Source organism: Macrotis lagotis, chromosome X (assembly GCF_037893015.1).
Source record: "Macrotis lagotis isolate mMagLag1 chromosome X, bilby.v1.9.chrom.fasta, whole genome shotgun sequence".
Taxonomy (NCBI): Eukaryota; Metazoa; Chordata; class Mammalia; order Peramelemorphia; family Peramelidae; genus Macrotis; species Macrotis lagotis.
Genome location: NC_133666.1, coordinates 503,452,627 through 503,478,549, shown reverse-complemented (window position 1 = coordinate 503,478,549; position 25,923 = coordinate 503,452,627). Strand labels below are relative to the sequence as shown.

The following is a 25,923-nucleotide window of genomic DNA, read 5'->3' as shown; positions in this document are numbered from 1 at the left end:
TCTGAGGCCAAATTTGAACTCAGGTCCTCCTGACTCTAGGGCTGGTGCTCTATCCACTGTGCCACCCAGCTGCCCCAAGAGGGAGTTTAAAAACCAACTGGAAGATCTGGGAGAGACAACACCTTACAACAAGAAAACAAATCCTTGGAAAATACAACTGGACAAATGAAAAAAAGAAATTAATTCTCTTAAAACCTCAACTGGACAAATGGAAAACTCTTTCAAAAATAGAATTGACCAATTGGAAAAGGAGTTGCAAAAGGTAAATGAAGAAAACTCTTCTCTAAAAAAGAGAATGGAGTCTGTGGAAACTAATGACTTCACAAGACATCAAGAGCCTGTTAAACAAAATAAAAAAAAAATGGAAGAAAACATAAAATACCTCATCAGCAAAACCACTGACTTTGAGAACTGACTGAGAAGGGACAACCTGAGAATTATAGACCTTCCTGAAACCACTGAAGAGAAAAAAAAAAGCCTGGACTTAATATTACAGGATTTAGTAATGGAAAACTACCCTGTTATCACAGAACCAGAGGGCAAAATAGTTATTGAAAGAATACATCGATCCCCTCCAAAGAGCCACAGTAAGGGTTACACAGGACCTGGCTGCATCAACATTAAGGGATTGAAGGGCCTGGAATAAGATATTCCTTATAGCAATGGAGCTTGGAATGCAGCCAAGAATTCACTACCCAGCAAAGCAGAGCATTCTCTTCCAGGGGAAAAGATGGACATTTAACAAAATGGGAAACTCCCAACATTTCCTGATAAAAAGACCAGAGCTTAATAGAAAATTTAGACATCAAACAGGAGGCTCATGAAAGAGACACATGAAAAGGTTAAAAAAAGGGAGGGGGGGTTAAAGGGAAAAAAAACTGCTATCCAATAAGATGAAACTGGCTATATATATATATATATATATATATATATATATATATATATCCTCTTGGGAGAAAGTCTCATAACTCTTGAGAATTGTAACTCTTTTAGAGAGAACATACTTAACCAGAAGTGATGGACACATGATTTTTTCTATGACTCAGAATGATTTAAATGCAACACCTTAAAAAAGGGGGACATTAAGGAGACAGGAAGAGGGAGAGATTGAATGGGGTAAATCTCATTACATTTAAGAGGTACATAAGATTATTGTAATAGAGGGGATGAAGGAAGAAGCTGAGAACCACCTGAATCTTACTCTCATCAGACTTGGCTTAAAGTTAACTTATACACAAACACTCAGTCAAGTTAAGAAACTTATCTTACCTTTCAAGTATTAAAAGGGGAAAAGGGGAGGAAGGAGATGGGAGGGGGATAAAAAAGGGGAACTAACAGAAGGAACAGAGGGAAGAATGGGAAAGGGGAAAGAAAGGGGAGGGGGGGTTGACATAGGAGGGCAAACACACTGAAGATGGATAAAGGGAAAAAAGGGCAAAGTATAAACATAGGGAAGATAGCATGGAGGGCAATAGTTAGTAATTATAACTTTAGATATGAATGGGATGAACTAACTCTCCCTTAAAATGTAAGCGAATAGAAGGATATGATTTCTCTCTCATCACATTCAACTTAAATCAATGTATACCATGGAAACATTGTAAAGACTAACAGACTGCCTTCTGAGGGGGTGGGGGAAGGAAGACTACAGGGAAAATTGTAAAAACTCAAAATAAATAAAATCTTTAAAAAATCAATATTAGACTGTGATTAAATTATGATTTTTCACTAAGCAGCATAAACTGGCAGCATGCTAAAACATGGAAACTTTACACAACCACAATCCTTTCTCAGCATGAGCCTGGTTCACATACCTATAAAGACATAGGTTGGATAAATAGGCTGAAAATAATCTCAAATGTATCAACTTCAACAGCAAGGTGGTCTTCCCAACTAGTAAGTTGTGGGAATAAATGTAAATAGTGGAAAAATAGTAGCCTGAGGTGATTCAAGAAATACAGTTATAGAACTTAGCTTAACTGCAGAAATAAAAGATCTGTATCTCTGGCCAGAAAGCAACTACTTGAGTTTGTGATGTCAGAAATTCCCAAGAAGCATGGAGAGGGAGGGTAGAATTTCACCTTCCAAGTATTTGTGTTGTTGCCTACCACGTAGGGGCCTGAGCAGAAACAGAGCAGCCAATTCTCTGTAGTATAAGCAGATTGTGCTGGCACATTTTAGGATTTCAGTGATAGAAGTTGAAACCCAAAAGATATGGAGAACATTAAAGGAGGAACAAATGTAATTAATTCCTAAGGGTCTAGGGTCAGGTGGAAATATCTAGCAATTTTAAAAACACTAGTATATATAAAGTCTAAGTAATTTAACACAATGTAGAATACAATGAAGATATTAGAAAAGGGGTTAGGAAATCTGAAACACAAAGTAGCAACAAGAAGTCAGAAACACAAACTGGTAAACCAAAACTTAAAACAGTGATTAACTTAGATCCGCAGTCAAAAAATTAGTTAAGGGCAAAAATGTCAATTGATCAGTTCAAACTGGTTATAAAGGGAGTAAATAGACAAGAACCAGGACTTAATGAAGGGTACAAGACTCTTAATCTAAAACAGTAATGTTTAAAACAATAAGAAACAACACACTCTAAAAATAATGAGCATAGGTGAAAAAATAGGAATGTCAAAGGATTGTTAATAGGACAACAAGCATTATACTAAAGATCAAGTACAAATAATGGAAAAGCTCTGGTATCATCCAATGATGAGGTTAAATCCTAATATTTTGGGCCTAAGATTAATCATCTATAAAATTAGGAGATTAGACTAGATGGGGAAAGAAAAGGAATAATTATTTATTAAGTACCTACTTATATACTAAGTTCCAAGCACTGTGCAAATAACTCATTTCATCTAATTCTAATTCTAAATCTACGATTCTATGCTCTTAAGGTCCAAAGATAAGAATAAAATAACATATGCTTCATATTTTAAAGAAACAAGTTGATAAAATTTAACAATCATTCCTATTAAAAACACTTGAACGTATAAGTATAAAGGGATTTTTCCTTAAAATGATAAAAAGAATCTTCCTAAAAACATCAGCAAGCATTATTTGTAATGGAGATAATCTAGAAGGCTTTCCAATAAGATCAGGAGTGAAACAAGAATGCCCATTGTCACCAACATCATTAGATATGTCAGAAATGCTATGCAATAGTAATATAAGAAAAAAAATTGAAGGAATCAGAATGGACAATGAGGTGATATTCTTTGCAGACAATATATTTGGAAAATCCTAAAGATTCAACTAAAAAGTTACTGAAAACAATAATTTTAGCAAAGTGGCAGGATATAATGAACTCACATAAATCAACTTTTATTATCATTAACAAAAGCCTACAAAAAGAGACAGTAAGAGATACTAATTTAAAAAAACCTAAGAGAAACTCAAAAAAACTCAATGAACACAATTACAAAATACTTTTTATACAAATAAATCACATTTAAATAATTAAATATCAATTATTTATAGGTATGCAGTCAATAATAAAAATGACAAATTTACTAATCTATTCAAATTAACTTACCAAAAAATTATTTTAATTAATTAAAAAAGGTCATTTGAAAAAACTGAAGTTCAAGGATAGCAAAGGAATTAATGAAAAACTGACTTTAACAGTACCAGGCAAACAAAATTATAAAGCAGTATTTATCAAAACTATCTGGTACTGGTTAAGAAATTGAAAGATAAATCAGTGGAACAGAGTAGACATAACTCTGCAATTGCAAGAGATCATAGTAACTTTGTGCTTGAATAAATGTAAAGATATACTCGTAGACTAAGAATTCATTATTTGGCAAAAATTGCTGGGCAAACTGAATAGCAGTTTGGCAGAAATTAGGCATAGATTAGTATCTTACCCTATTTACCAAGATATGGTCAAAATGAATACATCAACTTTAATACATAAAGGAAGACAATCTATCAGAATTATGGATAGAAGAATTTATGAATAAATAAGAGATTAAAAACATTGTTAGATGTAAAATGATTAACTTTTATTACATCACATTAAAAAGGTTTGTACAAATAAAGATAATTTCTCTTAGGAAAACAAAATTGGGAGAAAATTTTTATAAGCAATTTCTCGGATAAAGATCTCATCTCAAATATAAAGAAAACTATCAAATTTCTAAGATTATGAGGCATTCCCTAATTGATATAAAAAAGTCAAAGGGTGTAAACAGTAAGTTTTTTGATGAAATAAAAAAATCATACAAAAATGTCCAAAATCAATACTGATTAAAGAAAAGCAAATTAAAACAACTCCAAAACAATATCTTACACCTATCAGATTGCTATCATGATAGAAGAGGGGAAAATGACAAATGTTGGAGATAACGTGGAAAAACTTGGATATTGATTCACTGCTTGTTGAATTGTGAATTGGTTCCATCATTGTGGAAAGTTATCTAGAAACATGTCCAAAAAGTTTTAAAAGTATGTACCCTTTCATCCAGCAATACCACTATATGTTATAAAATATTTATAGCAGCTTTCTTTGTGATGACAAAGAACTAGAAACAAGGGATACCTGTTAACTGAGGAATGGCTAAACTAGCTGTGATGTATCACTGTGAGTGTATACTACAATTCTGTAAGAAATGATGAGCTGGTTGATTTTAGAAAAGCACTGAAAGATTTGCATGAAATAACTAAGAGTAAAATGAACACAACTAAAAGAATATAACACATAAACAATAACAGTGTTCTAAGAATAACCCTAAATGACTAAGTTAATTTGTGTATTATAAACATTCAAGTTACAAAGGACCTATGAAGGAAGATGCTATCTACCTCCAGGGAAATAACTGTTAAATAGAGTATAGTTTTACATCTATCCATCTGCCCATATACATGGGTGAGGAAGGAGGAAATAAAAAAGAAAGACAGAAAAGCAAGCCAGCTTAAAAAAAAAAAAAGGAAAACTGTGAAATGGAAACAAAGTTTTATATTAAATCCTTTATGTTGAGCTGGTAGATACTTAAGTTCAAAATGATGAGTTATTTTTTTTAAAAGAAACAAGTTACTGAAATAAAGTGCTGTATTATTGACAATGTTTACTAGAAAACAACTAAGTGACCAATAGTGGAAAAAAAATAAGATAATCATGGGCATAAGACACTGTAAAAGCTAGCAATGTTTGCTTAAAGTAAAAGAAAATTTCAGCAAAGTTACTGAATTAATAAAGATATTAATTTAAGGATTTAAGACTAGATGAGGTCAGTCATAGTCACAGAAAGGGACTGATAACAGATGCAATCCATGTGATTCAATGGTTCCCATGTAATTAATATCAAGAAATCTGGAAGAAATTCCCCAATACTAAAATAATTTCTAAAGTGTGAACAAAAAACAGTAGAAGATTTTAATATTCAATGAACTAGGACCTATACCATGGAGGTAATGTTCACATCACAAAGATCGCAGGCTATTAAGTATTAAGTTATAGAATGTCAATTCAGGAACAATACTGAGAAACCTACTCCAATTATTCCAACAACACACATTTATTACTGTACCAATGGGTGCCAAGGAGGAACCATCAGGAATATTAAATTTAATAGTGATAGTTCTTGGTCCGTAAGAATTCAGGAAAGCAGGACTTTACAAGCTACCAAAAGGGGGTGGGGGAGAGAACAAAAGAAGTTTCTTAAAGAAGTTCCTACTACCTTAAGTTTTGAAAAAGAAAAAAATATATAAACTGAGAAAAAAAATATCTTTGCAGACTATTTTGAGGCAGAGTGCTTTTTCAACAATTAGATGATTTAGGGGTAGCTAGGTAGCACAGTGGATAGAGTGCCAGCCCTGGAGTCAGGAGTAGCTGAGTTCAAATAATTACCTAGTTGTGTAGGCTTGGGCAAGCCACTTAACCCATTGCCTTGGGGAAAAAAACAGAATTAGATAATTTAAAAGTATTTTACAATAAACTTCATCAGCTATAGAGAACTACATGAAAAATGAAGTATTATTAACAAAAGACAAGACAATGATATAAAGACCAAATGGAAAATTAAAAAGTATATTTTCAATATTTGTTTAGACTACTAAACTGTAAAGATAAAAGGATTAAAGTGTAAGTACAAGAGTAAATAAAGATTAACAATATCAAAGTCTTATCTTTAGATGTGGTAATTAAAGTCATCTACAACAATTATAGTTCCTCTCTGTAACCATTACTCTTCCCCTACCCCTTATTAATTCTGCCAATATAAGAGTCATCAAAAACTCCAAATAAAAAGTACATGGAGCGGCTAGGTGGTGTAGTGGATAAAGCACCGGCCTTGGAGTCAAGAGTACCTGGGTCAAATCTGGTCTTAGACACTTAAAAAAAAAAGTGCATAAATTGTGGACAGAGTATGGATTTAAAGGTTGAGAAAGCATTCCAGGTATGCCCTAAATTTCTTCTAGCTAATTAAATCCAATCTTAATTCAGATAGTACCAAATCCTGTCAAACTAGGGGATAATCCAAATAAAATAACTGAAAAGTAGAGTAGGTCTCTTGATACCTTTACTTCCAACCTCTTTCGTTACACAGAAACCCAAATGCATGAGACTGGGGAAGAAAGGACTGTTTCCTTATGGGAAAACTGTATGGTGCAATGTAAAGAGCATAGGTTCTATACAGCTCAAATCTTGTCATTTGATTCTTATGACCTATATGACACTGGGCAGCTCACCTAACTTCTCTGAACCTCTATTTCCACACCTTTTATTTTATTTTTAGTTTTTTCAAGGCAGTGGGGGTTAAGTGACCTGTCCAAAGTCACACAGCTAGGTAACAACTATTAAGTGTCTGAGGTCATATTTGAACTCCTGACTCCAGGGCTGGTGCTCTATTCACTGTATCACCCAGCTGACTTCTCCACCTTTTTTTTTAAAGGAAAAGGTTGAAAATGTAAGACTATCAGATTTCTGTTGGGTAGAGTGGGGAGGGAGGGGGAAAAATTATGAGATTCAAAGCCTTGAAGAGAAAATGATTGGTAGAAACTATTATTGTATATAATTGGAAAACAAATAAAATATTTATATTGAAAAAATAAAATATTAAATGGCACTAAGACACCTTCTGGCTCTCAATTTTTAATCCTATCATCCTTTTCAACATCCCTCACTAATATCTAAAAACAGATGAGGATTTTATTTTTAGGCTAACCTAAACCTGTATGTCTCAAGGCTCCTTTCTCGAGGCTACAGTGATTAAAGGTATGATCAAGAACACTGTCCTTCATTTTTTTTTTAGGTTTTTTGCAAGGCAAATGGGGTTAAGTAGCTTACCCAAGGCCACACAACTGTCTGAGGCCAAATTTGAACTCAGGTACTCCTGACTCCAGGGCTGGTGTTCCATCCACTGAACCACCTAACCGCCCCCTTGTCCTTCATTTTTGAAGAAGACCAGGACATCAGGAAGGTGATGCCATGACAAGTAAGTAAATTGGAATAAGGGGTAAGGTACTAAATTAGCAATTTCACTTTCTCCTCCAGAGCCATCTGGATTCAGTGGTCAGATATAAAACAGCATGATTTGGAGAAAGCCTTGGATGCAAGGAAAAAGTGACTTATCCAAGATCACACAGCTAGCAAGAGCCAAGAGTCTTGAGGTTGAATTCAAACTCCTGTCCTCCTGACTTTTTTTTTTTTAGGTTTTTGCAAGGCAAATGGGGTTAAGTGGCTTGCCCAAGGCCACACAGCTAATTAATTATTAAGTGTCCGAGACAGGATTTGAACCCAGGTACTCCTGACTCCAAGGCTAGTGCTTTATCCACTACACCACCTAGGCGCCCCCTCCTGACTCTTAAGGTCAATACTCTTTCTACTGACCAACCTAATTGTGTCCCTGAGGTATGATATAAACACATAAAGAAAGAGGATGAGAGAAGAGGTTTCCAGGAGAATCAAGGAGTCAAGGAGAAAGAGGAGTAAGAATTTGAGTAAGTGGATATTATGAGAAGAACAAGGTAGTAATACACAAAGGACTCTGAAAATCCAAAAGCTAGATGACACATGGATTCTAATATTCTAGTGAAAAGTAGTCTCCCCCCCTTAATTAAATTCTGTCAACTAATTAAATGTAGAGTAGGTAATTCAAGGTGACAGGTTGTGGACCTCTGTAACTGGAAGGTTGGAGTGTACTTGACAGAAATATGGAAATGAGGAATAGGAAGCAGAGGAAGATAAAAGAGTTCTATCTCAAATAGACATATCTATGGAGTAAACAGTTTGAAATGTCCAAAGGGCAGTCAATAATATGGAACTCAGGAAAAACTAGGACTGTATAAGTCAAACAGTCTTCTGCACAAAATTGAGACCATTAAACCCATGGGATTTGATAAGTTCACCAAACAGTGGTGAGAGATATCCCATATGGGATATCCCAAGTTGCTACAGGAGGGATTTCATAATTCTCTTTAACATCTCAGGTCCATGATTTTTCAGTAACAAATTTCCTTTAATTACTTCCTTTATTTCAATTATTCAATTTTTTTTAAATGTGTTATATGTCCCTGTCTACTTATAGCCACCACAGAGCCTTCTCCATTGCCCACTAAATAACTTGGAAATAATAGTGTTCCATCACAAATAATCAATACTACAACCATTATCAACTCAAATCTAAATAACAATATCTCAGAAAAATAAACTAGGCAAGTCACATCAAGTATCAAAGACCTCTTGCATCAAAAATATTTATATCTAAATTCTAAAATTAAAAAAAAATTCATCACAAAACTAATTACTCACAAAATATAAGAACCCTTTCGATTTCCAATTATGAAGCAGATATGATCCTCATACCAAAACAGAATTAAAAAGAACTACAGATGAAGATGATTTCTATAAAAAGATTAAATAATAACAAAAAGTAGCTATATATAAAATTTATTATAACAAGTTGGACTTATATTACAGATATAAGAATGTTAATCAGAAAATGATCACATAATGACAACTCAAACAAAATACAGCATTTATTTATATGAAAAAATATTTAAGAGCATAGTTATAGAACTTTTCCTGAATATGATTAAAAAGTATTTAAAATCAAGAGCTAACATCTTCAATGAAATTGAATTAAATACCAAAATAAATGAAATTCCATTAATTTCAGATTTTACAATCAGATGCCATCACTATTATTTAATATCAAGCTCAAAATTATACCTACAATAAGACAAGAAAAAGGAAATTAAAGGAATAAAAATTGGCATAAAAGAAGTCAATATATTGCTATTAGCAGACAGCCTGACAGTTTACTTAGAATACTGGATTAGGAGAATAACAAAACAAAAATTAAAAATTACTAGGCTCATTTGTTTTCCCTTAAGGATATGATCTCTTAACACATTCCATTTACATGAATGTATGGCACTGAAACAATGTAAAGACTATCTTCTGTGGGGGGAGGAAAGAGAGAAGCGAGATTAGGGGAAAAATTGTAAAATTCAAAAATTAATTAATTAGCTCAGCCAAGTAGCAGGATACAAAATAACTTCACAAAAATGTCATTCATTTCTCTATCTTTCTAGCAAAAACCAGGAGAAAGATAAATTACTTTAAATAAATTACTTAAAATTAAAACATTAAAGGTCTGAGAGTTTACACACACAGAACTTAAACTACCATTATAAAAGAAAACCATAGGAACAAAGAAAGAACTAAAATATCAGTGAGCTCTTCATTATGAAATTATGCCAATAAAAATTACAATAATACTTAACTCCTCTTCAGATTTCACCCTATAAGAAATCATTTAGGAAATATTTGAAAAGAATTAGGGAAAAATTTAGTACAGAAAGTAATATATATCCGAATGAACAAAATCTACTAGATGTTCTTCAACAAAAACCCTTGAGAAAACATCAGGGTAATTTGATGGAAAAAGTTTTAACCAGAAGGTACTCATGAGGCAGTCAGCACTGGCAATAAAGAGTTTGGCTGCAGAAAGGACTGGATCAAGGGTGGAAGGACTTCAAAGGACTGAAGGAGTCACTTAGGCAGTAGACAACTAAGTTTAGCAAGTTTAAGTTTAGTAAGACCTTAGAGAGCTTGTATGGTCTTTAAGCATTAACCAAAGTCACTCAAGTAGATAAGAGCACTAAACCTGAAATCAGAAAAACTTGAATTCAAATTCTTCCTCAGATCCTTACTTGGCCATATGACAATGAGCAAGTCACTTAACATTTGCCTTGGTTTCCCTCAGGATCTATTTAGATAATATGTGCACAGTAAGTGATTCACAGTAGACATGATATAAATGCTATCTATTTTTGCAGTTTTTATTAGCTTTGGCTACAGATGTTCTATTCACATGTGTTCTACCTCACTATCCCTGTCCTGTTTAATTCTTCTAATAGATTCGGCATATTTATGAAAGAGAGGTTTAAGGTAGGAATGTTTTGTAGCTATTTTCACTACGCTATGAAAAAATAATTTTGCTAAGGAAAAAAGTTTTAACCTGATAATTATCTAAATTTTTAAATATTTAGTAAAGATTATAAAAGAATAGAAAGCTAAATCTGTTATATCTTTGGATAGGGAAGAAATTAATATCTAAATTGAGGAGCAAGACCATAATTTAAATTTTGATATTTTAAATCTTCTACATTAACAGAATCAATGCAATTAGAACTAGAAGATCTAGATTGGGAAGAAATCTTTGCAATTAACTTTTTTTTAGGTTTTTAGATATTTGCAAGGCAAATGGGGTCAAGTGGCTTGCCCTAGGCCACACAGTTAAGTAATTATTAAGTGTCTGAGGATGGATTTGAACTCAGGTCCTCCTGACTCCACGGCTGGTGCTCTATCCACTGCGCCACCTAGCTGCCCCATGCAATAAACTCCTAATACAAGTATAACCCAAATCAATGAATTGAGCAAAATGACCCCAAGAACTATCCCCCAATAAATATCATATCAACAATTTTCAAAGTAAATGCCAACATAAGCAAAATTATAAAGCAATGTTGGAAGAAAGATTTCATTTACATTAAGGGATATTGTAAAGGTAAGAATGAAAAAATTTATTAAATTATTCAAGCCCTGTCAAATAGTGATCTTCACTAATGGATGGAAGAATGGAAAAATGACCAAAAAAAGTCACAAAATATTCATAGAAGTATTCATAATAATTTTACAAGCTTAAAAAACTGGAAAATGGCTAAAAAAATTTGTGGTATTTGAACATAATGGAATAATACCGAACTCTCAAGGAATTAAAAAAAAATCTGAGAACCATTGAAAAATTTTATGAACTGATAGTTAAAGAACAATATACACAATAACAATAATGTAAATGAAAATATCACTAAAAGGCAAACGAATTCAAGTCAAATATATTAGCCTATTCTTCACCCAGATGAGCAAGATTCAAGCATTCTTCTACTCTATTAAGAAATGCTAAATTTAAGAATCAAATGTTACATGTACTATAAATCATAACCATTAAGTTAAAGGTTTATGCTTACCTGTTCTTTATGAGAAGACACTATGGAGGGAGGAGTTGTTCATTGGGAAGTGATGTATCAAAACAAAATGTATTCCTGAAAGATGTGCAAACAAAATACAGGCCCAATAATTGAAGAAGAATAACTGAGTGAACCATGGTAGATGGACATAGTAGAAGATTACTGTGCATCAGAAAAAAACATATACGAACAATTCAGACTAACACAGAAAGAAAGACTTGAGCAAAGTGATGCAGATAAGAAAGCAGAAATTAAAGAACATACTCTATGATCGCAATTAAGTAAATCAAGTCAATACGGAGCAACAACCAAACTATGATAGAATGTAATCAGTGCAAGGGAGCAGTTCAACAAAGAAAAAAAGAAACTGAAAGATGGAAAGAAGGGAATAAGAAAAGGCTTCATAGGAGAGATGACCCTAGAACTCAGTCTTGAAGGAGTAGGATTTCAGTAAGGAGAGGTGCACAATGTCCATTCCACATACGGGTAATGATGCCCTACTTGAATAAGAGGTAGGAGAGCAAAAAATAGAAAGTAGTCCACAAAGTTCCCATTAAAGGAAATAATAGACTGGGGTGGGGGTGGGTAATGAGAAAGGAGAGAGAGATGATGGCTGTTTTCAAGTATCTGAACAGCTGTAATACACAAATGGTTTGGATTTGTTTATTGGCCTCACCCCACAACTGTTCATAAGGTAGAATCAGGTAAAGGTTATATAGAAAAGTAGATTTAGACTCGCTATTAGAACTTCTAAATGTTTAGAACTGTTAAGAATTGGAATTGGCTGCCTCAGGAGGTTGTGAGTTTTCACTCACTAAAGATCTTTAGTGAATTTTCACTGACTAAAGCAAAGGCTGGGGGATCACTAATTTTTCTTTTGTAGATTTCTCAAGACAAGTATGGGCGGGACTAATTGATTTCTGGGATTCCTTCCAACTCTGACATTCTGATATTCTGAGCTAATTGCACCAGGAAGAATGGCAAATATGAATAATTAGAAAAAAATATGAGATTTATAGGAGTTCACAGAGTGAAAAGAACAGACTCAAAAGGAATATAAACAAGATTACAACAGTCAGTGCACAAAATACTAAAAAAACAAAACTCAGGGTAAATACAGCTGACATTGGTACCAAACTATTAAAATCTTCTTTTAAGAACAGATAAAAGGTTCATTAAATGAAACCTAAGTTTCTATTACATATTACATCCCTTTACTTTTTAAAACATATCCAATAGGGGCGGCTAGGTGGCGTAGTGGATAAAGCACCAGCCCTGGAGTCAGGAGTACCTGGGATCCAATAAATTCAATATTACTTTCAAAGCTCTTCTCCAGTTACTAATATTTTCTTCTTAATTTCCTTCTCTATGCATTTTAAAAAATGATTTTTCCCTTCTATCCCTCTCATTCTCTCTCTCTTTTTGGCACTGTCACTAGTCTATTTCCTACCAAATCTCACCCTCCAATTGAAAACAAAATAAAATAAAACCCTTGTAACCAATAACCAGTCAAGTAAAGCAAATTTACACACTGGCAATGTCAAAAAAAAAAAACTTATTTCAAACTTGTCAGGAGATGAGCAGCATGTTTCCTCACTGGTCCTAGAAGAAGTATCCTGATGCATACAAGATCAAGTTCATATCAGATGCTACATGAATCAATCAGGACCATTTCATGATCTTCTCCAGTTCCATTCAAGTACAAATGAATAAGAATGAAAGAGGCTGAAAGTTGGGATTTAGAAAGGTGTATGATTGGCCTATGATAGCTAGGACAAGGAGGCAAACAATTTATGAGCATTGCACAGTATAGAGTTGAATTGGTTCACCAAGTGATTGAGATCACAACAGCCTTTCCACACTACCTTAGGAGAGAAAGTGGAAAACAAAACAAAATAAAAAACTAAGAAGAAACCTAAATCATGGCTTTGCCACTTCTTGTTTGCAAGATCTTGGACAACCTCTAAGCTTCAGTTCCTCAACTGTAAAATTGAGAGGTTTAGACTAATTGAACTAAGTTTCATTCCGGTTTTAAATCTATGATTCTTAACTGATAAACAAACCCAATTTATCACTAGACCTTTATGTAAAGCATTTTAAGTTTAGAAAGACCTTAGACAGCTTGTATGGTCTTAGTAAAGCTTAAAAAAAAAAACCTACAAGATCAATTCCAAATCACAATGAAAAAACAAGGTAATACTTTAACTTAAATACTAACTAACTTAATCTTAAAATATTACTATACTTTTGTCCATGCTACTGAATCTCTTACTCTCCATATCAAAAATCAAAAATATAAAACAAAGATCAATTGATATTTCTATAACACTTTAAGATTTCTAATTTTGCAGACTTATCTCCTCTGATCCCCAAAACTATAGCAAAATCTGGAGATAAATGCAATCATTTTATTAATATAAAAACTATAGCTCAAAGTTTTAATGACTTTCCCATTTCAATTCCTAGGTCTCTTTTTTTGTTTTGTTTTGTTTTTTAATCAGGAAAGAGACCCTCACTATCACAATTATGCAAGCAGTTTTCTGAATTTGGGGAAATTGGAGGGGTCAACCTATTTGGATTGCAGTGAATACACCTCAGCCTGGGGAAACCACTTTCATGATCTGGAATCACCCCCTAAATATCTAGGTCTCTCCTGACCTCAATCACTATTTTTTATTATATCACACTATCATGTGTGGTACAGAAAGACTACCATCAGGTGGGAATCCAGAAGCCTGGAAGGATTTGCATGAATTGATGCTGAACAAGATGAGCACAACCAGAAGAACACTGTTCACCATAACAGCAACATGGGGGTGATGATCAAATTTAATGGACTTGCTCATTTCATCAGTGCAACAATCAGGGACAATTTTAGGTTATCTGTGATGGAGAATATCCATCTGTATCCAAAGAAAGAATTGTGGAGTTTAAACAAAAACCAAAGGATATTACCTTTAATTTTAAAAAAAGGTTTCTTAATATGTAAACTTGCTATCTCTTATACTTTATTTTTTCCATAAGGATATGATTTCTCTCAACACATTCAATTTTGTTCAATGTATAACGTAGAAACAATATAAAGACTATCAGACTGCCTTCTGTTGGGGTGGGAAGGGAAGCAAGATTGGGGGGAAAATTGTAAAATTCAAAAATCGATTAAAAAAATAAAATAATTGCAGACAAAAAAAAGACTATCATCAGGGAAATACACAATTAGAAAAAAAGTTAGCTGGTCATATAGTAAAAACAAAGCATAACTAATGGAAGGTCAGACACTTTTTTCCCACTAGAAGCAAAGAAATATCAATATATTTGGAAGAAGACTGTACCCCAATTGACTTTTGGTTGAAAATTCATCGAAAGATATGGTTAAAAAAACTCACAGAATAAAAAGTTATGGCTAAGTATCTATACTGATAGAAACATCAAATTCATCCAACTATTGAAACTAGGTAAGAAAATTATTTCATGTCTTTCCTTTAGAATAGTTCATTTGTATTGCCCCTGAAAACCTATACATATATGCATATGTATAATATGCACATATATAAAAACAACAATCTTCTACTGTTAATGGTTACCTTTCTATGGGCTAACTCTCTATCTACCATTCATCTATCTAAAGGTCAAACAAGCAACTGTTTTAATGCTGCTTACCTATAAAACATGAACAATTCACAAGTAGGTTTTAAAAAGATTTAGAAATATCATTAAAACAATTCAGTATTAACCCACTAATCAACAAAGTCCTTTATCTTTTCTAAAAAAAAAAAGAAATTGCTCATCATTATTTAAGCATCAAAACTCTGCTACTAATTGTATTATCAGCCCAGAAAAGACAGAAAATATCAATACCTGTAATAGTTTTAATAAAGTCAATTTTAGATGTTAGCAAGTTTTAAAAAATATCTATGAACAGAAGTCTACATACATATATTTTTCTCTCTTATTAAAACCCAAAAGTTGAAGTTTTCAAAGTTCAAAGTCAAATCTAGTGGGAATTAAAAAATTTTTCTTTTGACTTAAGAGGTTTCCTTTGGATGCAGATAAATATAAACATTTCCTCACTGTCCATTATTTTAGAGATTAGCTCAAAAATAAATTTTGACCATTACTTGTCCTAATACTTTCCTTCAGTGTCACACTATCTTTCTTTATAACATAGAGAAAACTGATTCAAAACCTCCAAGTTTAAAAAAAAACCTCCCTTCTTAATCGACTATAGTTTTAGTCATAAATATAATTAGCTGGAAGGGATCTGAACATCAAATACAACCTGTTTATTAAAAATGAAGAGGAGGGGCAGCTAGGTGGCGCAGTGGATAGAGCACCGGCCTTGGAGTCAGCAGTACCTGGGTTCAAATCTGACCTTAGGTACTTAATAATTACCTAGCTGTGTAGACTTGGGCAAGCCACTTAACCCCATTGCCTTGAAAGACCTAAAAAACCGAAACAAACAAACAAACAAAAGATGAGGAAACAGAGGCCTGAAGAAATTAAGCATTAACCAAAACCACTCAAGTAGCAGATGGATAAGGTTGAGATTCAAACTGAAGTTGCTGGACTACAAATTCAAGATACTCTCCACTATCTCATGTTTCTTTTGTGTTCCAAAGAATAACTAGAATGCATAGGACTACCCTCCTCTGTTTGGGAGTCATTTGTGAGGGGCAAATTCCACATCCTCTAAACCAGTAATCTATAAAGAACTTTATCTAATGTTATCAGAAGCCTAGAACTGGATTCCCCAAACACTAGGGTAGAGATAAGAACTCAATGAGTAGGTACAGGGGAATTTATTTAGCTTAAAATATCAAAAAGTATAATCAATATTAACATCATTCAATTACAAAAGCTGAACTCCAAAAAACACAACTTGACAGGTCCTTGGAATGAAGATTTGAAAAAAAGTCTGTCAAATACAAATATAAACAAGACATCAGCTACTTATTTTCTCTATATTTTTATCAATTGAACCTGAAAGATTAGAAAGAAATTAGCAGAGAAAGTTTAAATGTAATTTAGATGGAATAGTCACACCCATGAAATCATAAATACTTAAAGACTAATTACACTTCAATTAAATAATTACTATTTACTGAGTGAGCATGAATGGCTTGCAAGGCACTATAACACTAAGAACTATATAGTCCCCACAGGCAAAAAGTTTAAGTTTAGAACTCAATTCTAAAAGTATTTATTAATATCAACTACCTCCATATCTGAAACTAGAAGGATAAAGATAAAAATGACACCATTCTCATCCTCATAAAGTTCATAATATCATTTATAGCTATAAATACTCAAGGCCACAAAGACAAATAGCAGGCTAAGTTTAACTTTTCCTTAGTTGACTATATGTAAAGAAATAAGATCACACTGTAAGACTTTATATTAAGAAAGTAAATTTAAGATCAGTTTATTCCATCTAATTCTTTTCAAACCCTAATATAAATGAATATATGCAATACGTTCATAAGCCATAAATTCCCTACCACCTGCCAGAATTGTTCTCAATACTGAAAAATGTAAATTCTTTCTCTTCAGGCAATAAAAATCAATAAAATGAAATTTACCAATTCTGAAACTAAAATTTAATGTGACAATATTTAAGTCAGTTTGACTCAAATTGTAGGTATTACTTGTTCCTTCTTACCTTCAATAATTCTTTGCAGCTATCAAGGCCAATATCCACAAGGATGCCCTTCACTTTTTTTCGAACCTTTCTAATATTGTCAAGATTTTCAACAGGAATTTGAAACATTGTGACTTTCCTAAAGCAAAAGAAAAAAGAAAGGAATATAATATCACATATCACTAAGAAATTTTACTTCTCTGAAATTAAAATTTTAAAACATTAACAGTTACTTATTGAGGTTTGCATCTCTTAAAATATAAAGTAAGCTTCCTTTTGTGTCAATACCGAAAGTTATAAGATGAAGTAATTAACAAAATAAATAAAAGGAACATTAAATAGACTATTTATGCTCCTAATAACCAAGAATAATTGAGTTATTACACACAAGAATGAGTATTTTTTTTTTTTACAGTCTAATACAAATAGAATCTGGATGAATAGGATCCAATTCTAACCAAAGAAACAGGGTACAGTATAGTTAACATTTTGGCATAATATCTGTACTTCAGTTTTCCTTTTGGGTTACTTTATTAAGATAGTGATGAAGGTCCCAAGTTACCTCACCATCTGGTTGGAAAAAATATTATGAAAATATTTCATTCTTTTCTCTGTGTCTGTTTCTGGGATAGATTTTCCATGAAGAAGACTGTACCTCCAGAGACTCAGCCAATGGAAAAAGGAGAAGGTGGTTAGGAAGGGGGGACCTATATATAATCTTGCTTGGACTGCTCTCTGGGTGCAACTCTGCCTCTTGCCTCTTCATTTTGGTGAGATTTTTGAGCCTGCCCTTTCTTGAGAAAGATAAATTTCCTTTTGTTCAGACCCAGTCTCTGAAAATTTTGTTTAGTGAATTTTTATCCCAGACAGACATATGAACTGATTCAGAAATGAAGTAGAAGCAAAAAGCAATATACTCAATAATACTGTAAGAACAAAAAAACCAAAATTTAATGCTGTATAATTTTAATAGCCAGATTTTATGAAGGAGAATTGTGAAATTTAAACTCCCTTCATTCCTTCATTGCAGAGGTGAGGGACTACAAGTGTGGAAGACTGAACATATACCAGAAGTTCTCGAAGTACAGTCTAAGGATTTGTGGACACTTCTCCAAACCATTTCAGGGGGTACCTGAGGTCAAAATTATTTTCAAAGCAACTCTGTGTCCCTTAAAATATGCCTTTTTTTCAACTACACAGCTAGATTTTCTTCGTAAATATAAGCCAAAATAATTAACCTCAATAAAAGTTAGAACTGTTAGGGAATGCTAGCCTATCAAACTATTGATGCACTTTAATTTGCTGAACTCTTGTTTTCCCCTTTTTAGTCTGTTTCTAAGAATGGTTCCTTGGGAAGAACATAAGCTATGCACATTTTTTAAACAAACAAAAATAAAAATGACAATTTAAAAAATTAAATCCAGATGAAAACTTCTATTATTAAACAAAAGCCAAAACCTTATTTGACACTACCATGACCTCAAATTATAGTCCTGATTCTCCTACCTTTTCCAGAAAATTCACAGAAAAAGGTGTTTCCACTTAATTTTCTTCACTTCCTTTTCTCTTACTAACTTTAGCTTGTTAACTCCTGTGAATTTGGCTTATCTTATTTATTCAACTGAAAAGGATCCATCCAAAATTACCCATGATCACAAACTTCCAAAGCAAAAGTTTTTTTTTTAAACTCAAACTTTCTTAACCTCTGGCAGACTGACCACTCTCTGTCTCCCAGAGACTCTCCTCTGGTTGTTTATAATATTGCTTTATCTTGGTTCTCACTACTAATTCCTCATTCTCCTCTAATCATCATCTATACTGTGCCCCTATGAAGCTATACCAAAATTGCTCTCCACAACATAATTCTCATCCATCTATCTATCTATCTATCTATCTATCTATCTATCTGTCGTCTTACTGACTTTATTATCATATATGTAGGCATACTTATATCTAAATACCTACATGTAGTTATAAAAACACCAACTGCCCACTAGACTTTTTTTCCCCCAAGGGCAACTCCATCTTCCTATTAACCCATGTTCCCTATCTCCAAGACATCTTCAGTTATTTAGAAGAGCAAGTAATTTATGCAAGATATTGCCTAACTACTACAAACATTTCTCTTACCTGTCTCCTCTTCACTCAAAGAACCAACACTCTAATTCTGGCTCTCATCATCTCTCACTTGCCAAGGTCTGTTGATTTTATATTTCTCACATCTCTCACATAAACTTCCTCACTACCAACATTCTAGGTCAACAGCCTGCTGGTTGGTATTCCTGCCACTAGTCTTCCCCACTCCAATCCCCAAAGGCTTCCCCTACTCAAAAAATCTCCAGGGGTTCTGCATGACCCATGGGATCAAACATAAAATCCTGACATCTAATCAATTCATAACCTGCCATGTCATCACTTTCCCATCTCTTTATAACTTACATCATTCCCCCTCCAAACACATTCTGAATCAATACAATAACATTATCTTCCTATTTCTACATGCCTGGAATAGTCTACCGCTTCATCTCTGCCTCCTGACTTCTGTCAAGCATCAGCTAAAATTCCATCTTCTACAGGAAGAAACTGCCTCCCTTCTGTTGACTATTTCCAACCTAATGCTGTAACTGATTTATTAATAGCTGTTTGTATGCCATCTTCCCTCACATTGTGAGCTCTTTGAGGGCAGAAACTGTCTTTTATGTTCCTTAGTATCCTACTTCTCAGCACACAGTGCCTCTGATATAGTAGCTTCCTAACTGGTCTTCTTAGGACTCACTTTTAATTCCTTCTCCTCTCAGGTGCTAAAATATTTCTAAAAAATAGGTCTGACCATATCACGTTTGTACTCAATAAATTCCAGTGGCTCTCAGTTACCTCTAGATCCATAAAGTCCTATCCGAAACTACTTATAGCATTCACATTCTGGCTCCAATCTATCATGTAACACATGTTGTCTAAACTTCATCCAAAATGTCCTCCTCGCTGTGATCTAGTCTCTACCTTTCACAGCCACAGTCTAGCATGTTTAGAATGCACTCCATAACATTACCTCAGGGAAGAGGAAAGAGAATGAGAATTTATACAGCGCCTAGTAGGTGCCAAGCACTGCTCTTTTCCTTAAAGCTCAGGTCAAATATCACAATCCTCCACTCCAATGCAGTTTTCTTGATTCCCTAAGCTATTATGTTCCACAACCCATGCCAAATTACCTTGTGTATATTTTATGTATTTTAATATGTGATCATGTTGTCTCCCCAGGAAGAATGGAAGCCCCTTGATAGCCAGAGCTGTCATTTTCTCTTTACCCCCAGAACCTAGAACACAGTAAGCACTTAATAAATGCTTGCTGACTGACAGGAAGTTCTTTGAAAGCATATGGTAGAGAACAGACTTTGGCCTTAGGCTTAGTTTTGTCCCTTTGGCCTTAGATACATAATTTTACTTTTTTTTTTGTATTCTAGTTTCCTCATCTGACAAATTAGAAGAACTGTCCTACCTCCCTCACAGGTTTGTAGTGAGGCCCAAAATAGCTTACAGACTATATAAATGTAAGGTTAAAACTATACACAAATTCTTGAGAGGAAATTCAATTCACCTTTTCAGGAAACACCTATTCCACCAAGTACAATATAGCTGTAAACAAGTTTTAGATAAAGGTTTCTGTGTGGAGCATTTAACATCATATGGTTTGAACTTCTACAAATAGAAGCTTTTTAGCCCTAGAATTTTCTTAGTAATAATAGTTACATTTATAAAGTGCTTTAAGGTTTGCAAAGTGTTTTACATAGATTATTTAATTGGATTCTCACAATTACCCTGAGAGGTAGATACTGTGATTATCCACATTTTACGGTTGAGGAAACCGAGGCTGACACAGATCAAGTGACTTGCCCAGGGTCATACATTTATTAAAAGATATTTCTCTGGCTAAAGAATCTTTAAGCAAAGAATCTTTAACGATAAACTGAGAATAATTTTCAAATAGACTGCTCAAATATTTCGCTTAATTTTAACAAGTAATTACTATTAACTTGGAGAATAATAATCTTTAACTATCTATTGATTTTTCTTACTTTTCAAACCTCCTGAAAACTAAGAGTACTGTATCTAAATGAAACCAGGAAAAAAGTTCCTTTTGTTAAAAATACAAAAAATTTTCTAACTGTAAAAGAGACAATATCAACAGTATCTAGAATTTATAAAGCACTTTACAGTTTATTCACAGTGCTTAAATAATAAAGCCAGTGATACTGGGATTGCAGATGGGTCATAAAACGGATAAGGAAATGTGGTTTTTGACAAAGTCAAAACTCTTTATGTTCAGTATTAACCCAGATTCTATTCAAACAACTCATTAATAGGACCTGGCAAATTTGTTACTAGAATGTTTTTATCGTTCTCATATCTGAAGTTCTTTTTTTGGGAGCTGGATCTGAATAGGTGACATTCTCCCCATCTGACATAGGACATCTGATGGTCTTCCCTACCTTTGCTTCCTTTTAAGACATACAGTGACACTTTATTTACCTTATCAGGGAAAGAGCTAATCTATATACCATAATTAAATTTTCCAGATACTAATACTTATCCTTTTTTAAAGAATCAAAATATCAATTTACTCAAACTATTGATCAAATCTTTTTAAAATATATTTCATAACTTTCCTAAAAGGGGAAGCTAGGTGGCGTAGTGGATAAAGCACCAGCCCTGGAGTCAGGAGTACCTGGGTTCAAATCCAGTCTCAGACACTTAATAATTACTTAGCTGTGTGGCCTTGGGCAAGCCACTTAACCCCATTTGCCTTGCAAAAAAAAACAAAACTAAAAAAACCCCCTAAAAACCTAAAAAGCATGTAATATAGAATATAATGGTAATCTTTACTTGATGACTTGGGTTCATTATCATGAACAATTTTAATAGACTGTCCTATTATATGGTGTCCTTTGAGGTAAGGGTATAGAAATGAACAAGAATGCTTAATAATAGTCCTAAAATGTTATGCTCCAAATTCTTCTGTCAATTCCTATATTTCTTCTGCCCACAGGCAATGACTCAGTAAAACTGACTTACTAAGACTATAGTTTATAAAGCAGTTGCTGATCTGCAATAGTTTCTTCCCTATGCATTCCTTAAACTGATGAAATAATCACAGACACTATGTATGAAAAGACGAGTGTGTGAGTGCATACGTATGCAAAAGATATCCCAAGTCTTAGAGTAACTTTAATAAGTTAAAGCTGCATCAAATCTTTTGGGTCAACAGATAGATAAAAATTCATACATAATCTGGGTTCTGAAACTAACCATCAAATATTGTCTTTTAAATATATAAAATCAAATATGTACAAGATGAAAATAAGGTCAACCAATAACTGGCAAATCACTTAAGAATAAAAAAACACTTTCCCTTCCTTCTCATCCAGGGTCATCACTAATTCCATCAGCAATGAGAAGTTGAAACAACTTTCAGTATAGACCATCCCAGAAAATTAACAATTTGCCTTAGCCAATTTCAAGGATTCTTAACCCAAGTCCCACAAACTGACTTTTGCAATATTTTGATAGCTACACATTGATTTGTAACCCTATATATTTTATTTTTATGCACCTAGAAACATTAGTCTGACAAGGGGTATACAAGTTTCACCAAAACAGCCAAAATGATTGATTCAAGACACAAAAAAACATTAAGACTTCCTGATCTAGTTTATAGTCTCCAAACTGCCAAGACAACTGATTACAGGGCATATCATGTTATGCAGTGGCCATGATGAATAGAAACTAACAGAGGAAGAGACCTGTTCTTAGCAGACCCCTAAGGATGCTTAAGAACATCAATTCTAGTCTCTATTATCTCCCAACATGAAAGAAAAGGATATATTTTTTAAAAAGAAAATAGAATCATAATGATGTCAATGATTAAAATGATGAATTATCAAGTAAATATTGTGCTGAAATGGAAAAATAAGTCCTAGACTGGGAGTCTACTCATTGGATTCTCACTGTTATTTACTAGCTCATGGTTAAGCCTGAGTATTAGGACTAAGCATTTCTAGACCTCAGCATCCGAATCTAGTTTTAGAAAAATAAGAGATAGGAAAAACAGAAGGAATCAAATTGGGATTATCTCAGTCTCATACTAAAAGTTCACAACATCCAGGAATCAATAAGGATCAACTTTTATTGTATTAGTACCCCAGGGTATTAATCATACAGGATAGTATTAAGATGGGTTTTCTATACATCATTTCTCATAAGCATTCAAAATCTATTCATTTTATATTCAAATGGTTCAGTATCCTCTGAACAGTTCTCTAGACATTAATAAATGTTCAGTCAAAATTAAAATCAGTATTTCCAAAATGAGCTGAAAGAACAAATCATCAACCTAGTAACTAATTTGCTATCATTAGTTCTCATATAAAAGAGATCCAAACCTGTAATTTCAGTAAAACACCAATACTAGCAAAAACAAACACCTTTTCCCCCCCACAAGTATTTAAAACCTAAGTTTTAACTTGACCTTGTATAATTTGGGGCCAAGAAAACCATTTCATAAGACACACTAAATGATTTACAAAATTATAAACTATTGAGAACTTAAGAAACTGAAGAAATGTAAGGCAACTTCCAACTTGAGAGGCCATCTAAGTTTAACATATAACTGAGCAATAATTTCCCTTACAATAGGGTGCTCCTCCAATCTTCAGTGAAGGGAAACCAGCAAGGTACACAAAACTCAATCTCAGCATATTCTGTGTGACTTTGGTAGTTTTTTCATCTGAACTCTGGGGGGGGGGGGGGGTCCTGAAAAGAAAGCTCCCTTTTCAGCTTTGGATACATCTTAAGATACTATAACTGTCAGGTCATTAGCTTACCTAAAAAGAGCTTGAATTTTATTTATATAGAAAGAAAATAATGCACTAATATAGGGTACAAGTTAAGTGCTTTGTGAAAATCAATGGGCACCAAAACTGACCAAGCAGGGAAAAAAAAAATCTTCAGTGTGAAAAAGAGCAAAAAACCCATCTCAGTTACATCAAAGCGGCTAAAAAAGTTAAGAGTCAAGTGTGCAACTGTGTTCAATTAAAGTCAATTTCACATGTTTTAAGTGAAGATTCTAAACAAGTGGGAAAGACCTCGGTCAATTTTTTTTTAAATGTAAGATTCTGAAGGAACTAACGAGGGAAGATTTCCAAATAACCTCTAATCTAAGTTAAATTGAGTCAGAACTTGACTTCTATAAATGTGGTAATTAGAGTAGTTAAGAATAAGTGTTTTATGATCGGAACTACTATTCTGATTCGTTTTTTCCTTTCAACAGAGCTAGTTTTCCTGGAATAAAGTTACTAGTAGCAAAGTTAAAAAAAAAAACAACATTCGTTTATAAAGTAAAAGGCAATCAGGAAAAAGTTCTGCTGAATTTAAATGAATTCTCCATTTTATATTCCAACGAAGATCCCCGACTAAGATCACTAGTTTCAGCCAACTTGGGTTTTCCCGCAAGTTTCACAGCATGCTTCACAACAGTCACACACCGATGTAAACAGAGCGGCGGGGGAGCGGGGCTTTAAAAGTCACTGCCTGTCCGCAGAACTGGGGCACCGCCGGGCTGCACCCCGGAAAATACGGCGCACCTTGGGGGGGAACCTTGCAGGACTCCCAGGTAACCGTTCTCTCGGGGGGCGGGGGAGGAAGCAAATCCAACCCCCCCCAGGCAAGGAGGCCGTGGAACCCCGAGTCCTCCGTGCCCCCGGGGAAGGGACCTGCGGCGACTCGGGGTTCCCGCCGGCCGAGGGCGGGGCGCCCCGCTCCGAGCAGCCCCCCGGGAACGCTTCGCCCCGGTCCCTGTTACAACGCCTCCTCGGCCCACGTGACTGCCCCGGCGGGGGGTTGAGGGCCCCGGGGAGAACGCCCCCCGGATTCCCGGCTCGTGAGACCACAAGGCGGCCGCCTCCGGGCCCGGCCGGGCCACCGGCCGCTCCCCGTCCCGCCGTCGGGGCGCGATGCGGGCGCACGCTGTACCTACCGCTCGGTGCTGAAGAGGGAGCTCTCCCCCGCGGCCGCGGCCGCGCCTCCGCCGCCGCCTCCGCCCCTCACACCGCCATGCAGCCGCCTCCCGCCCGACCCCAGGCCGGCGGCCGGCGCGGCAGCGCCCCTCGGCGTCAAGGCCCCGCGCCTCCCCCGTGCGGCCGGGAGCCCCTCACCACACACCCATCCCTAACAGCTCCACCGCGTCCCCTCCTCCCTCCACAGCCTGAAAGAGAAAATGGCGCTCGATTTACCTCAGGAAATGACGTCGCGCCTCATTTGCATGCCAGTTAAGCTAGCCAATAAGAAGGAAGATTGCATTGGGACCCCTTGGTTCTGCCATACAGATCACCTTGGGCCCCTCAACTAAAAACTCAAGGAGAGGCCCAAAAATGGCAGTGAGAGGGAACCACCTGTTCCCCTACCCACCTCTCCCCCCAAAAAATAAATAAATAACCCAAACCCAACTCCCTACTCTCCCAACTACACTTAGCTTCACTTGTCTGTCACTTAAAGTAGCATCTGGATAAAGTCTCGTGAGAGTTTAAGGGAGTGAGTGATGACATCATGAGCAAGGGGGTGGGGGAAATGATGTCATCAACCATGTGATCAATCACATGCTACCATCAGAGCATTGCCTCATTTGCATGGAATGGGGGTGGAGCCACAAGAGAAGCTGAAGAAATTAGTAGCTCCACCCACAACCGAGAGCCAATAGAAAGCCACCTCTGAAAAGAACCCTGTCTTGCCATTGGACGATACAACTT

At 34.9% G+C, this 25,923-nt stretch overlaps 1 protein-coding gene across 4 annotated transcripts in view; it reads right to left on the bottom strand.

The window, feature by feature from the left end:
* Positions 1-25,609, bottom strand: part of ADNP2 (ADNP homeobox 2) — a 57,356-nt gene extending 31,747 nt beyond the window's left edge. For 3 of the 4 annotated variants that reach the window (XM_074205059.1, XM_074205062.1, XM_074205061.1), the window contains exons 1-2: positions 25,155-25,213; positions 17,147-17,264 (exon numbers count right to left, since the gene is read on the bottom strand). In XM_074205059.1, coding sequence (XP_074061160.1) covers positions 17,147-17,254 — 108 coding nt within the window. In that variant the 5' untranslated portion in view covers positions 17,255-17,264; positions 25,155-25,213. Of the gene's footprint in view, positions 1-17,146; positions 17,265-25,154; positions 25,214-25,410 lie in introns of those variants that run through there. The other variant, XM_074205060.1, reaches the window with a different exon arrangement.
* Positions 25,610-25,923: the final 314 nt, after the last annotated feature.